This window comes from Salvelinus fontinalis, chromosome 35 (genome assembly GCF_029448725.1).
Source record: "Salvelinus fontinalis isolate EN_2023a chromosome 35, ASM2944872v1, whole genome shotgun sequence".
Taxonomy (NCBI): Eukaryota; Metazoa; Chordata; class Actinopteri; order Salmoniformes; family Salmonidae; genus Salvelinus; species Salvelinus fontinalis.
In genome coordinates this window covers 39,968,219-39,982,524 of record NC_074699.1, presented here as the reverse complement: position 1 = coordinate 39,982,524, position 14,306 = coordinate 39,968,219, and the positions used below count along the sequence as shown (strand labels likewise).

At 47.2% G+C, this 14,306-nt stretch overlaps 1 protein-coding gene across 1 annotated transcript; it reads left to right on the top strand.

Moving 5' to 3' along the window:
• The first annotated feature begins 306 nt into the window (after positions 1–306).
• Positions 307–12,727, top strand: LOC129834852 (KH homology domain-containing protein 4-like). The gene is made up of 14 exons (XM_055900179.1): positions 307–588; positions 1,398–1,683; positions 2,252–2,371; positions 3,678–3,757; positions 3,839–3,891; positions 4,291–4,502; positions 5,022–5,230; positions 5,958–6,018; positions 7,022–7,079; positions 7,682–7,950; positions 9,998–10,117; positions 10,325–10,419; positions 10,661–10,953; positions 11,997–12,727. The coding sequence occupies exons 1-14, from the start codon at positions 560–562 to the stop codon at positions 12,131–12,133; spliced, it is 2,022 nt and encodes a 673-aa protein (XP_055756154.1). The 5' UTR covers positions 307–559; the 3' UTR covers positions 12,134–12,727.
• Positions 12,728–14,306: the final 1,579 nt, after the last annotated feature.

The window sequence follows — 14,306 nt, the reverse complement described above, 5'->3', positions numbered from 1 at the left end:
GATAAGCTCCCTGGTCTTTGTAGTTTAATCTGTGCTTGAAATGTAATACTTCACTGAGGTGCCTTACAGATGTTGTACATATAGGGGACAGAGGAAGGGGTAGTCATTCAGAAATCATGTCCATAGAATGTATTATGTGATTTGTTAAGCCACATTTTACTTCTGAATTAATTTAGGCTTGCCTATACAACCAGGGTAAATACTTATGCAACAACTATATTTTTATAAATATATTTTTTTAAACAAATGTGCAATGCACTTTCCAAACTGTGAAAGGCAGCAATACGCAACATAGCGTCTAGTCTGTCGGAAAGCCACACGAAGAAGAAAGATTCGTCAGTTTGTCTTTGACTTTTCTCTGGTGCTATGCAGTTGAAGATAGTGTGAAGTTCCCGGGGTGCTTTCATTACGAGCGTGACGAAAATCCAGACTGCGCTGTACGACAACGTTGACTGCCTTTACGACCGGACCGGAGTCCTGTGGAATGAGGACGTGTGCAAGGCTGAGTATAGTAGCTAGCTAGAACACACGTTCCTCTGCAAATTGAACTGTGCTAGCTATGTCTTCTGGGATGACTGGGCAGACACCGTAAGTTACACTTTATTTAGTACCATTTACTTTTATATTTTGAATAAGTTACGGACGCAAGAATACGTATATTTTAGCTTCGTGCTAACATGTTAGCTACATAACTTAGTACAGTAACGTTACGTTAGCGGCGGTTGCTGGTTTTACAGCTAACTAGATAACGTTCTTATTCCACTGTATGAAAGTACAAATCATTATAACTAGAATATTTCGTAAAGGTTTATCCGAAATGTACCAAGCCACAGTCGTAGATTATTGTTTTTACCATAGCAGTAAAGTTGATCCGTTCTAACGTTGCTAGAAAACGGTATGCTAATTGAGCTAACGTGAACTAGCTAACGTTAGTTAACAACACCGGTTTCTGGCTAAGTTTAATTGTCTAACGTCGTTAACTAGACAACTAACATATCGCTAGTTAGTGGAGGGTCAAGAAAGCGGTCTCTCTAAAGTTGTGGTTACCTGCTGATACTACCCTCCAAGATAAATGATTTGTAGAGGAACAGGCCAGAACAGTTTTCAAGAGAATGCCGAGGCCTACTAACCCTACGAACACTAATGTTGGCCAGCATCGCATCGGCGCATTCGCGACTAGTGTTATGCTAACTAGCTTGCAAACACAAACTAACCCTCTAACCCCGCCCTACAAAATGATCTTGAGTTAGATGAAATGATAGGCAACCGGTCAAATTAGCCCCAAACAGTTGGATAATATATCTAATCTCAATATGGAGTGCGTCCCATTTCAGTTATTGTTTCAAGCCACTTGATGTTGAATTGTCTCTCATTTCTCTCCATCATAATGAATCCAGGTGCCTAACCAGTAGCAGCAGATGGGATCAGCCTGCTCAGCCCAAAACGAGGGTAGACGTCATGCAAGGCTTCGCTTCCTCTGCCCAGACCTGCACATCGGCCACTACGACCCCTCAATCAGCCCAGCAGCCTGTAGCTGGTCCCATGGTGCTCCGGACATTGCAGGGGGACATGCCAGCAGCACAGGGGGGAGGTGTGGAGATGGCTGCTGCTATGGCTGCTAAGATCAACGCTATGCTGATGGCCAAGGGAAAACTGATGATTCCTCCACCACTACCTGGCAAGGTGAGAGGGAAAGGGTTAATGTACCTTTCTCTTACTCTATCCTGGTCCTGAGGAATCACTGCAGACTTTTAATCCAGTCATAAGGTCATAAGAGGCTCAAGCCACAGACGAATGGTTTCCTTAGGTGGTGCAACTTGTCTCTGAGAACAGGGAGAGTGAAGATTGTCATTGTTATCAACCACATAATATAATGTAGCCATGTCCCATAGCTGGAGGTAATAGAAGGTGAGGCCAGTTGAGACCATGTGACCTTCACTGATACCAACCTCCTAGAGTAACACAGCAGAGAGAACCACCCTGGTCTCCAGACACACCACGGTTACTGCTGCTGCTCACAACACTCTAGGCAGTCTCTCTAACTCATTGTGAGTCCCTGGCTTTTGTTCCAGCTCAGTACTAACAAACCTGACTCAACCAAATAGGGTCTTTAGTAGGATCTAAAGCCTGGAACCTGGGTGGCTTCCCAGGAGGGTTAAACTCCGACCTAACTGCATGATATTGTATGACCACCATGACTTTAGTTATTTAGTGTTTGTATGTGGACTCATATGAAACGTGTTACCCACAGATCCCTCCGTGTATGTCGGCTGCCGCTAGTGGAGACGAGACTGTGGTGACAGAGGTGGATATCAACGATGTGCCCATCAACAGCAGAAACCTGCTCACCAAAGGAAAAACACAGGAAGAGGTAAAAAAAAGACCAGTGTTTTCACCTCTCCTTGATTCTTCTCTTGCATTGTCTCCACTTGGCTCCTTCTTAAAATGCATTGGGGACAAACCTTGGACCGTTCCTCCTATAGCAGGGGTCGGGAACCTATGGCTCCCGAGCCAGGTGTGGCTCTTTTGATGATTGCATCTGGCTCGCAGATTTAAAATAAAAAATAAAAAAATTTAATTTTATTTTTAAATTTTTTTTATCCCCTTTTCTCCCCAATTTTCGTGGTATCCAATCGCTAGTAATTACTATCTTGTCTCATCGCTACAACTCCCGTATGGGCTCGGGAGAGACGAAGGTCGAAAGCCATGCGTCCTCCAAAGCACAACCCAACCAAGCCGCACTGCTTCTTAACACAGCGCGCCTCCAACCCGGAAGCCAGCCGCACCAATATGTCGGAGGAAACACCGTGCACCCGGCCCGCCACAGGAGTCGCTGGAGCGCGATGAGACAAGGATATCCCTACCGGCCAAACCCTCCCTAGACCGGACGACGCTAAGCCAATTGTGCATCGCCCCACGGACCTCCCGGTCGCGGCCGGCTGCGACAGAGCCTGGGCACGAACCCAGAGACTCTGGTGGCGCAGCTAGCACTGCGATGCAGTGCTCTAGACCACTGCGCCACCCGGGAGGCCTATTCTCACTTGTTTTAATCCATCCATCGATTGTTCACTGCTCATGTCCTGTTCAGGGCTGCAGGAGCAATTGTCCATTATTTTAATTAAATATTACTGGCCTACGTTGGCCGTTGCTAGGTAAAACAGGTAAACGCCTCCTTTTGAATCAGTCTGCTCGGTCATTAGCTCAAAGCTAACCCTTCGACGAAGAAGATGGCGAAAATAAAAAAAGATGACGAGTATCGTACATTTCAGGACGAATGGACCGAAGAATTCGCCTTTGTGGAGAGAGCAGGTTCTGCGGTGTGTCTAATTTGCAATGACAAAATTACATCGATGAAACGGTCGAATGTAAATCGGCACTTCGACAAATTCAGAGGCTTATTATACTGACATTTAGTTGAATTCACTTTTAAAATATATTATATGGCTCTCACTGAAATACATTTCCAAATAATTTGCTTTCATGGCTCTCTTAGTCAAAAAGGTTCCCGACCCCTGTCCTATAGGAATGAAAAGGGGTTGGATACCATCAATCGGGCCTGAATCGCAACCCTTTCTGTATAATATATATCTAATATATTCTATTTAGAAGACGTGTCTACATACATTTGATGTATTCGTGGCCCCAACTATTAGTGAAACCGTTCCTCTTTGTTTTAGATTCGTCAGGTCAGCGGTGCAGTAGTCTCAACCAGAGGCCACTACATGACCAGTGCAGAGAAGTCCCATGGAAAAGCAGTGTATGTATGCAGTTGATGTTCCTGTGTGTATCTGTAGTTGACTCTGACCACGTGGAGATCTAACGGACTCTTCTTATTTAGAGAAAGGCCTTTGTATTTACACGTCCAGGGGAAGAGCCAAGAGGAGGTCAATAGTAAGTAGGTTTTCTATAACCCCTCCCGTCTACAGTTGCATTAGATACTTTATTGTCCTCAGATCCTGTAAATTACACAACATAGTGAAGACCACAACTCAGAAGATGACCATGGGTCGGTGTGGTTGACTGGCTGTTGTTTTTCTCACTATATTATCCCCATAGACCCCTTGTCTATCTATTCCCTGTGTTGTCTTACAGAGGCAGTGCTGAGGATAAAGTCCCCATAGACCCCCTTGTCTATCTATTCCCTGTGTTGTCTAACAGAGGCAGTGCTGTGGATAAAGTCCCCATAGACCCCCTTGTCTATCTATTCCCTGTGTTGTCTAACAGAGGCAGTGCTGTGGATAAAGTCCCCATAGACCCCCTTGTCTATCTATTCCCTGTGTTGTCTTACAGAGGCAGTGCTGAAGATAAAGGAGATCATCTCTGAGGATGTGTTGAGGACAGCTGCAGCGTTAGGATCCCAGCTGAGACCCGTCATACCCCCCCTGCCTCTCTACCCCCAGCCCTCTCGCCCCATGGCTGCATCACATCCACACCTACCCAGGATGCCTAGTGTCAACCCTCCTGTGCCACATGGACACCGGCCCGCCGCGCCACACCAAGGGGTAGATACAGGGGTCCCTGGTCCTCATAGAATTTTTCCCTGAAAGATTTTTAAGAAGTCCTGCTTGGACGATTCCCTCCCTCCTTATTCCCTCCCAATTCCGGGAATCCTCTAACTGGTATTTCTAAAAACCACAGGAACTTTGGGTTTAAACAATTTTGCGGCAGGGAAATGTGTTTTTCGGTTTGCTTTCTGGCCCATGCCCAATAACTGGAGGTAATAGAAGGTGAGGCCAGTTGAGACCATGTGACCTTCACTGATACCAACCTCCTAGAGTAACACAGCAGAGAGAACCACCCTGGTCTACAGACACACCACGGTTACTGCTGCTGCTCACAACACTGTTCTCTAGCTAGTCATTTAGTTGGATTAAAAAGTTAGCAGTTCAGACATCGACCAGCTCCCTACTCTACTGCTTTCTGTTGTCCATAAGATGAGGTATGTTTGTAATGTGGGGGTTGAACTATGTGTTGACCTGACCCAGGATTATCCAAATGTAACTGTCATCTCTCCCTGTCAGAGTTTTGTGCACGTCAAGATTTTTGTGGGTCTGGACCAGTCCCTGCCCTCGTTCAATGTGAACGAGAAGGTGGAGGGTCCTGGGGGGATGTACCTGGGACACATCCAGACAGAGACGGGAGCCAGAGTGTTCCTCAGGGGGAAAGGCTCAGGGTACATAGAGCAGGCCTCACGGCGGGAGTCCTTCGAACCACTCTACGTCTACATCAGGTAACAGTGATTTTACTTCCGGGTCAAACACCTTTATTTCTCCAGTCTATAAGGGCTTACCAGACCCTGATTCGGCCTATAGGGGCTTACCAGACCCTGATTCGGCCTATAGGGGCTTACCAGACCCTGATTCGGCCTATAGGGGCTTACCAGACCCTGATTCGGCCTATAGGGGCTTACCAGACCCTGATTCGGCCTATAGGGGCTTACCAGACCCTGATTCGGCCTATAGGGGCTTACCAGACCCTGAAATTAGAATCATGCCAGATGCATTGAGACAATTTTCATTGGGGGGGGGGGGGGTGGACTTATCAATATACACCAACCTGTGATGAGTACAAAAGCCATGTGAACTGTTTGAAGGTTAAAGAAGGTGAAACTATTGAAGTGTGTAGTTGTCACTGATACCCACCTCCTATAGAAAGCAGTAGCGTGAACCACCTGACCTACAGACATAGGTCTACGGTGCTCTGCACCTACTCACATCCTGAACCAATACAGACTTAACCCGTTGAATTCTCTACAACTCACTGGTATGCATTCAGAAGACTGCTCACCACACGTTGGCTAGCTATCAGTCCTGCTGCTCTAGATGTTTGGTGAACCATCTGTTTGTCTCGTAGGGTCTGAAATAGTTTCTTTCCTCTTGTAGTTGTTCCCTGCTGTGGTGGTGGGGGTTGTTGTCGTCGGTTTCTTCCCATTTCAACACTGTTGTCTTTTCTTGTAGCCATCCCTACTCCACGGGGCTGGAAGCTGCCAAGAAACTCACAGAGAGCCTGTTGGAAACTGTAAGTCAATACAATGTTTCCCCCCAGATGACTTGTTAGATATTACTGCACTGTCGGAACTAGAAGCACAAGCATTTCGCTACACTCGCATTAACATCTACTAACCATGTGTATGTGACCAATAACCTCTGCTAACCATGTGTATGTGACCAATAACCTCTGCTAACCATTAACATCTACTAACCATGTGTATGTGACCAATAACCTCTGCTAACCATTAACATCTACTAACCATGTGTATGTGACCAATAACATCTACTAACCATGTGTATGTGACCAATAACCTCTGCTAACCATGTGTATGTGACCAATAACCTCTGCTAACCATTAACATCTGCTAACCGTGTGTATGTGACCAATAACCTCTGCTAACCATTAACATCTGCTAACCGTGTGTATGTGACCAATAACATGTGATTTGATACACAGCAAGGGAAGCAGACAGCGTAGATGAGAGCGTATGCTAAATGACTCCAATGTACATGATCACGTTTATTTGAACTGGGTCGTGTTCGTTGGGCACCAAACAGAAGAAAAGTGACTGAAACACGGGGGGACTTTCCTGGACTCATTTTTGTTTTCTGTTGTAAAACGTTTTTGGTTAAACCGTTTTCTATTTGCGTGCCCTAATGAACACGCCCCATGATGGAGGTTAAAGAAGGTGAAACTATTGAAGTGTGTAGTTGTCACTGATACCCACCTCCTATAGAAAGCAGTAGCGTGAACCACCTGACCTACAGACATAGGTCTACGGTGCTCTGCACCTACTCACATCCTGAACCAGTACAGACTTTAACCCGTTGAATTCTCTACCGGGCTCTACAACCCACTCTGTGTTTTTAAACCATCCATGTTGTGGGATTAAAAGTGTGTTATTGATATACTTGCTTGTCTGAGACTTATTTCACAGGATTTCTTCCTCTGCTTTCTCTAAACATGATTCACTTCCTTTTTGTTGGAGTTCAGTGTTGTCATCCTGTTCCCCTGTGTGTCTGTTGTCCAGGTGAGAGCTGAACATAGCCGCATGGTGTCCATCTACACCGCCACCGGCTCCACCCAACGTAAGTCTCCCCTCTTTCACACACCAGAACTAACACGAAGTAACTCAAATACCACAGTCAGAGAACCAGGGTCTGTATTCATAAAGCGCCTCTGAGTACTGATCTAGGATCAGGTTTTGAATGGACAAGGGGGGACCTGATCCTAGATCAGCATTCTTACTCCAAGACATTTTATGAATATGGGCCCGGGAGTTTTACCTGATCGGGTGAATTGACCAGCCAGGCCCGGGAGTTTTCCCTGATCGGGTGAAATGACCAGCCAGGCCCGGGAGTTTTCCCTGATCGGGTGAAATAACCAGCCAGGCCCGGGAGTTTTCCCTGATCAGATGAATTGACCATCCAGGTTACGTGGACAGAGAAACTCCTCCTACTCATTTACTTGAATATAATAGAATGACCCAGAACATTTCCGTTCCAGTAGATCACTTCCTATGTTTGTTTAAACCACAGACGCAACTAGCTACTGTGGTAAATGAATCTCTTTCTGTCTCTAGTGGCACAACAAACAAACAGAACAGTCAGACAGACAACAGCCCTGTCTGTGAATGACGATCTCTTCCAATCACATCCATTAACCCTGATCTCCTATACTTCCCTTTCAGCATACCCAGCTCATGGATACCCAGCTAATAGCTCTTACTCTAGCCAGGGCTGGTACAGCAGCAGCAGTGGTTACCCAGGGTGTAACGGGCTGGCTGGGGGCTATGCTGCCTCTACCAGCTACCCCACACCGCCAGGACCCTCTGGCTATTGGACTAGTGCTGCTAGTGGTCAGCCCAGTCAATCTAACCTGTCGACAAACCCTCCATCTTCTCAGGCTATGGTTCAGTATCCTGTCTGTCCCAGGAAGACACACCCATACCTATTACAGGTACGTAGTGGCTAGGAAACCATACCTCGACCTAGTACGTAGTGGCTAGGAAACCATACCTCGGCCTATTACAGGTACGTAGTGGCTAGGAAACCATACCTCGACCTATTACAGGTATGTAGTGGCTAGGAAACATACCTCGACCTATTACAGGTATGTAGTGGCTAGGAAACCATACCTCGGCCTATTACAGGTACGTAGTGGCTAGGAACCATACCTCGGCCTATTACAGGTACGTAGTGGCTAGGAACCATACCTCGGCCTATTACAGGTACGTAGTGGCTAGGAAACCATACCTCGGCCTATTACAGGTACGTAGTGGCTAGGAAACCATACCTCGACCTAGTAGTACGTAGTGGCTAGGAAACCAGTACCTCGGCCTAGTGGTACGTAGTGGCTAGGAAACCAGTACCTCGGCCTAGTAGTACGTAGTGGCTATGAAACCAGTACCTGGGCCTAGTAGTACGTAGTGGCTAGGAAACCATACCTCGGCCTAGTGGTACGTACGTAGTGGCTAGGAAACCAGTACCTAGGCCTAGTAGTACGTAGTGGCTAGGAAACCAGTACCTAGGCCTAGTAGTACGTAGTGGCTAGGAAACCATACCTCGGCCTAGTAGTACGTAGTGGCTAGGAAACCAGTACCTCGGCCTAGTGGTACGTAGTGGCTAGGAAACCAGTACCTCGGCCTAGTAGTACGTAGTGGCTAGGAAACCAGTACCTCGGCCTAGTAGTACGTAGTGGCTAGGAAACCAGTACCTCGGCCTAGTAGTACGTAGTGGTTAGGAAACCAGTACCTCGGCCTAGTGGTACGTAGTGGCTAGGAAACCAGTACCTCGGCCTAGTGGTACGTAGTGGCTAGGAAACCAGTACCTCGGCCTAGTAGTACGTAGTGGCTAGGAAACCATACCTCGGCCTAGTAGTACGTAGTGGCTAGGAAACCAGTACCTCGGCCTAGTAGTACGTAGTGGCTAGGAAACCAGTACCTCGGCCTAGTAGTACGTAGTGGCTAGGAAACCAGTACCTCGGCCTAGTAGTACGTAGTGGCTAGGAAACCAGTACCTCGGCCTAGTGGTACGTAGTGGCTAGGAAACCAGTACAGGTATGTATTGACAGGAACATGGGTGGGTTGTCCAATAGGATTCAGGACGGGGATCAGTTGTTTACAACACCATGACACTCATAAGAAAGCAACAGCAACAAAAGGTTTCTCGCCTGAAAATTGAAGTCAGGACTTCAGTTTAGAAACAGCCTGTATCAGTTTCATTAGTTAGTAGCAGCCAGTTTAGAAACAGCCTGTATCAGTTTCATTAGTTAGTAGCAGCCAGTTTAGAAACAGCCTGTATCAGTTTCATTAGTTAGTAGCAGCCAGTTTAGAAACAGCCTGTATCAGTGTCATTAGTTAGTAGCAGCCAGTTTAGAAACAGCCTGTATCAGTGTCATTAGTTAGTAGCAGCCAGTTTAGAAACAGCCTGTATCAGTTTCATTAGTTAGTAGCAGCCAGTTTAGAAACAGCCTGTATCAGTTTCATTAGTTAGTAGCAGCCAGTTTAGAAACAGCCTGTTTCATTAGTTAGTAGCAGCCAGTTTAGAAACAGCCTGTTTCATTAGTTAGTAGCAGCCAGTTTAGAAACAGCCTGTATCAGTGTCATTGGTTAGTAGCAGCCAGTTTAGAAACAGCCTGTATCAGTGTCATTGGTTAGTAGCAGCCAGGAGATTCAGTTGTACACCATTATAAGGACTAACCAGATGTATTGATTAGGGACACCATTATAAGGACTAACCAGATGTATTGATGAGGGACACCATTATAAGGACTAACCAGATGTATTGATGAGGGACACCATTATAAGGACTAACCAGATGTATTGATGAAGTTGTACACCATTATAAGGACTAACCAGATGTGTTGATGAAGTTGTACACCATTTTAAGGACTAAACAGATGTATTGATGAAGTTGTAGACCATTTTAAGGGCAGGACTAATCAGGTGTATTGATGGCCCTGGGATTAGACTAACTATTGTTTGGGTTTGACTTTGGTGTCTCAGGACCCTGGGTGCAGTGACCAGACGGAGACTGACCTGTCGTCATCCAGCTCCCCTCAGACAGGGGCAGGAAGTCCTAAACGACGCTTCCATGAAAAGACTGAGGATGAGCGGGCCTCTCAGGTGAGACGTAGCTGAAACTGCTGAAATATGCACGAGAATGGCTTGTCAACTGAATAACTCGGCTAAACCAAATCAATAAAGGGTTTCCCCAACCCAGATGTGTTAGCTCAGTGGTTACTCCAAGTACAGAAAGTGTTTTTTTGTTTTTAGGAATTCAAACAGTGCTCAGTGACCTTCTGCTAACAGTCCTACCTGTCTCTCTCTCAGCCTGCCAGCAGCTCACCCGAGGCCCCGGTGAGAGAGAAGTCTCCTCCTCTTCCTCCAGCTCAGAGAGAGGAAGAGCCAGGACAAGGAGCTGAAAGGTTTGGACATAGATCTCTGCTCTAAATCTCTAATAATGTTTCTGGTTTCGTTTTGCCCGGAATGTTGCAGCCACCGGGGTTGTGTTCAAAAGGGCACAACGGAATGAAAGAGAACCGTTGTTTCTTGTTATACGTTCAGACCAGTTTTGGGTTGTTTTCGTACATTTTGCTCCTACTGAACACAGCCCCTAAATGAAGCCACTGCTGTTTCTCCACCTGGTTCCTTTGTCTCTGTCTGTAGGGTGTTGATGCCACCTCCTCTCCCTGTGTTTCTGGCCCCTGGCCCTGTGGCACGGAAGAGACCCAGGGAGACAGCAGTACCAGAGGTCCCACGCAGCACCCTTGGCCCTGTGGCACACAAGAGACCCAGGGAGACAGCAGTACCAGTGGTACCACCCAGCACCCTCGGCCCTGTGGCACACAAGAGACCCAGTGAGACAGTAGTACCAGTGGTACCACCCAGCCCCGTCGCACACAAGAGACCCAGGGAGACAGCACTACCAGTGGTCCCACCCAGCACCCCTGCATCACAGGGTACGCTTCTTACCGGGAACACACTTCACTGTACTTGATGCCTGAATGGGCAGACATTTTAACCATGATGAAGTTGAGTGGTGTTTTCAGATGTCTTCTCCCCTCAGTAGTGGAGTAATGGAGACAATCTGTTCGAGCTCCTCTGTGATTGGCTGAGCCGTGCTAACTGTCACTTCCTGTATGTGTTCTTTTGTCTTCCCCTTGTTCTCTCCACATGTCTCCTGGACCTGCTGCGACCTAACATGGGTCTATCTCATCTGGTGTCTGTGTGATCCCTCTGCTCTGACTGGCTGTGGATCAATCCAACCAACTCAAACATGGGCTGGGCTCCTCTTGTTTTGCCCTCTCGCTCTCTCTCTGTCCCTCTCTTTCTCTCGCTCTCTCTCTGTCCCTCTCTTTCTCTCTCTCTCTCGCTCTCTCTCTGTCCCTCTCTTTCTCTCGCTCTCTCTCTGTCCCTCTCTCTCTCTCGCTCTCTCTCTGTCCCTCTCTCTCTCTCTCTCTCTCGCGCTCTTTCTCTCTCTCTCTCTCTCTCTCACGCTCTGTTGCTCTGCTCTCTCTCTCGCTCTCTGTTTCTCTGTCCCTCTCTCGCTCTCTCTCTCTCTCTCTCTCTCTCTCGCGCTCTTTCTCTCTCTCTCTCTCACGCTCTGTTGCTCTGCTCTCTCTCTCGCTCTCTGTTTCTCTGTCCCTCTCTCGCTCTCTCTCTCTCTCTCTCTCTCTCTCGCGCTCTTTCTCTCTCTCTCTCTCACGCTCTGTTTCTCTGTCCCTCTCTCGCTCTCTCTCTGTCCCGCTCGCTCTCTCTCTCGCGCTCTGTTGCTCTGCTCTCTCTGTCTCTCTCTGTCCCTCTCTCTCTCTCTCTCTCTCTCTCTCTCTCTCTCTCGCGCTCTGTTGCTCTGCTCTCTCTGTCTCTCTCTGTCCCTCTCTCTCTCTCTCTCTCTCTCTCTCTCTCTCTCTCGCGCTCTGTTGCTCTGCTCTCTCTGTCCCTCTCTCTCTCTCTGTGTTGCTCTCTTTCTCTGTCTCTTGCTGTCTGTCTTTGTTTTCTACAGATTTTCCTCGGGAGGTGAAGAAGATGAAGGTAGTGGAGAACCCTTCAAGTTTAGTGCCCTACGGAGGTAGGGTAGTGGACACTTCATGCCTAGTACCCTACGGTGGGGATTCTTCTGATGAGGAAGAGGACTCCTAGCAGTAAGACTCTAACTCATACGCCCACTACCCTTCACTAATCCCATCAGCCCCACCCTAAAGTGTCCTCGTTCCACTTAGACGCTGGTTTGCAGTGTTCAGCCCAAGTCTAGCCAGCTCTGCTATTACCGTCATCGACTATTGGACAGAGCGTCGCATTGCTAGGACCCTGCCCCCAAAAACAAAGCTACTTTATGTTATTATAATTATTAAAGACAGTTTTCATTTGAAAGGGTCATTTTTATTTCAAATCTGAAAAAGCATATGCGGTTGTCCATCTACGACCGAGCCTCCTGCTCTACGACCGAGCCTCCTGCTCTACGACCGAGCCTCCTGCTCTACGACCGAGCCTCCTGCTCCACGACCGAGCCTCCTGCTCCACGACCGAGCCTCCTGCTCCACGACCGAGCCTCCTGCTCCACGACCGAGCCTCCTGCTCCACGACCGAGCCTCCTGCTCCACGACCGAGCCTCCTGCTCTACGACCGAGTCTGCTGTACACAAATTCACTGATTATTACTGTTATATTGTATATAATGTAAAATGGTGTGAATCTGTTCCCATGGAATACTTTAATAAATGGATTTGGAAACATCCATCTTGTTTCGTGTTAGTCTGTAACAGTGTTGTGGTAGTCCAGTCCAGGGTTTCATCATGTTAGTCTGTAACAGTGTTGTGGTAGTCCAGTCCAGGGTTTCATCATGTTAGTCTGTAACAGTCCAGTCCAGGGTTTCATCATGTTAGTCTGTAACAGTGTTGTGGTAGTCCAGTCCAGGGTTTCATCATGTTAGTCTGTAACAGTGTTGTGGTAGTCCAGTCCAGGGTTTCATCATGTTAGTCTGTAACAGTGTTGTGGGAGTCCAGTCCTGGGTTTCATCATGTTAGTCTGTAACAGTGTTGTGGGAGTCCAGTCCAGGGTTTCATCATGTTAGTCTGTAACAGTGTTGTGGGAGTCCAGTCCAGGGTTTCATCATGTTAGTCTGTAACAGTGTTGTGGTAGTCCAGTCCAGGGTTTCATCATGTTAGTCTGTAACGGTGTCGTGGTAGTCCAGTCCAGGGTTTCATCGTGTTAGTCTGTAACAGTGTTGTGGTAGTCCAGTCCAGGGTTTCATCGTGTTAGTCTGTAACAGTGTTGTGGTAGTCCAGTCCAGGGTTTCATCATGTTAGTCTGTAACAGTCCAGTCCAGGGTTTCATCATGTTAGTCTGTAACAGTGTTGTGATAGTCCAGTCCAGGGTTTCATCATGTTAGTCTGTAACAGTGTTGTGATAGTCCAGTCCAGGGTTTCATCATGTTAGTCTGTAACAGTGTTGTGGTAGTCCAGTCCAGGGTTTCATCATGTTAGTCTGTAACAGTGTTGTGGTAGTCCAGTCCAGGGTTTCATCATGTTAGTCTGTAACAGTGTTGTGGTAGTCCAGTCCAGGGTTTCATCATGTTAGTCTGTAACAGTGTTGTGGTAGGCCAGTCCAGGGTTTCATCATGTTAGTCTGTAACAGTGTTGTGGTAGTCCAGTCCAGGGTTTCATCGTGTTAGTCTAACAGTGTTGTGGGAGTCCAGTCCAGGGTTTCATCATGTTAGTCTGTAACCGTGTTGTGGTAATCCAGTCCAGGGTTTCATCGTGTTAGTCTGTAACAGTGTTGTGGTAGTCCAGTCCAGGGTTTCATCATGTTAGAATGTAACAGTGTTGTGGTAGTCCAGTCCAGGGTTTCATCATGTTAGTCTGTAACAGTGTTGTGGTAGTCCAGTCCAGGGTTTCATCATGTTAGTCTGTAACAGTGTTGTGGTAGTCCAGTCCAGGGTTTCATCGTGTTAGTCTGTAACAGTGTTGTGGTAGTCCAGTCCAGGGTTTCATCATGTTAGTCTGTAACAGTGTTGTGGTAGTCCAGTCCAGGGTTTCATCATGTTAGTCTGTAACAGTGTTGTGGTAGTCCAGTCCAGGGTTTCATCATGTTAGAATGTAACAGTGTTGTGGTAGTCCAGTCCAGGGTTTCATCATGTTAGTCTGTAACAGTGTTGTGGTAGTCCAGTCCAGGGTTTCATCATGTTAGTCTGTAACAGTGTTGTGGTAGTCCAGTCCAGGGTTTCATGTTAGTCTGTAACAGTGTTGTGGGAATCCAGTCCAGGGTTTCATCATGTTAGTCTGTAACAGTGTTGTGGGAATCCAGTCCAGGGTTTC

Excerpts from the sequence above, each read along its gene's own strand:
- LOC129834852 (XM_055900179.1), top strand. The coding sequence starts at position 560 with ATGTCTTCTGGGATGACTGGGCAGACACC. Across the intron at positions 10,118-10,324 it reads AGGATGAGCGGGCCTCTCAG|CCTGCCAGCAGCTCACCCGA; the intron begins GTGAGACGTAGC and ends TCTCTCTCTCAG. Across the intron at positions 10,420-10,660 it reads CCAGGACAAGGAGCTGAAAG|GGTGTTGATGCCACCTCCTC; the intron begins GTTTGGACATAG and ends CTCTGTCTGTAG.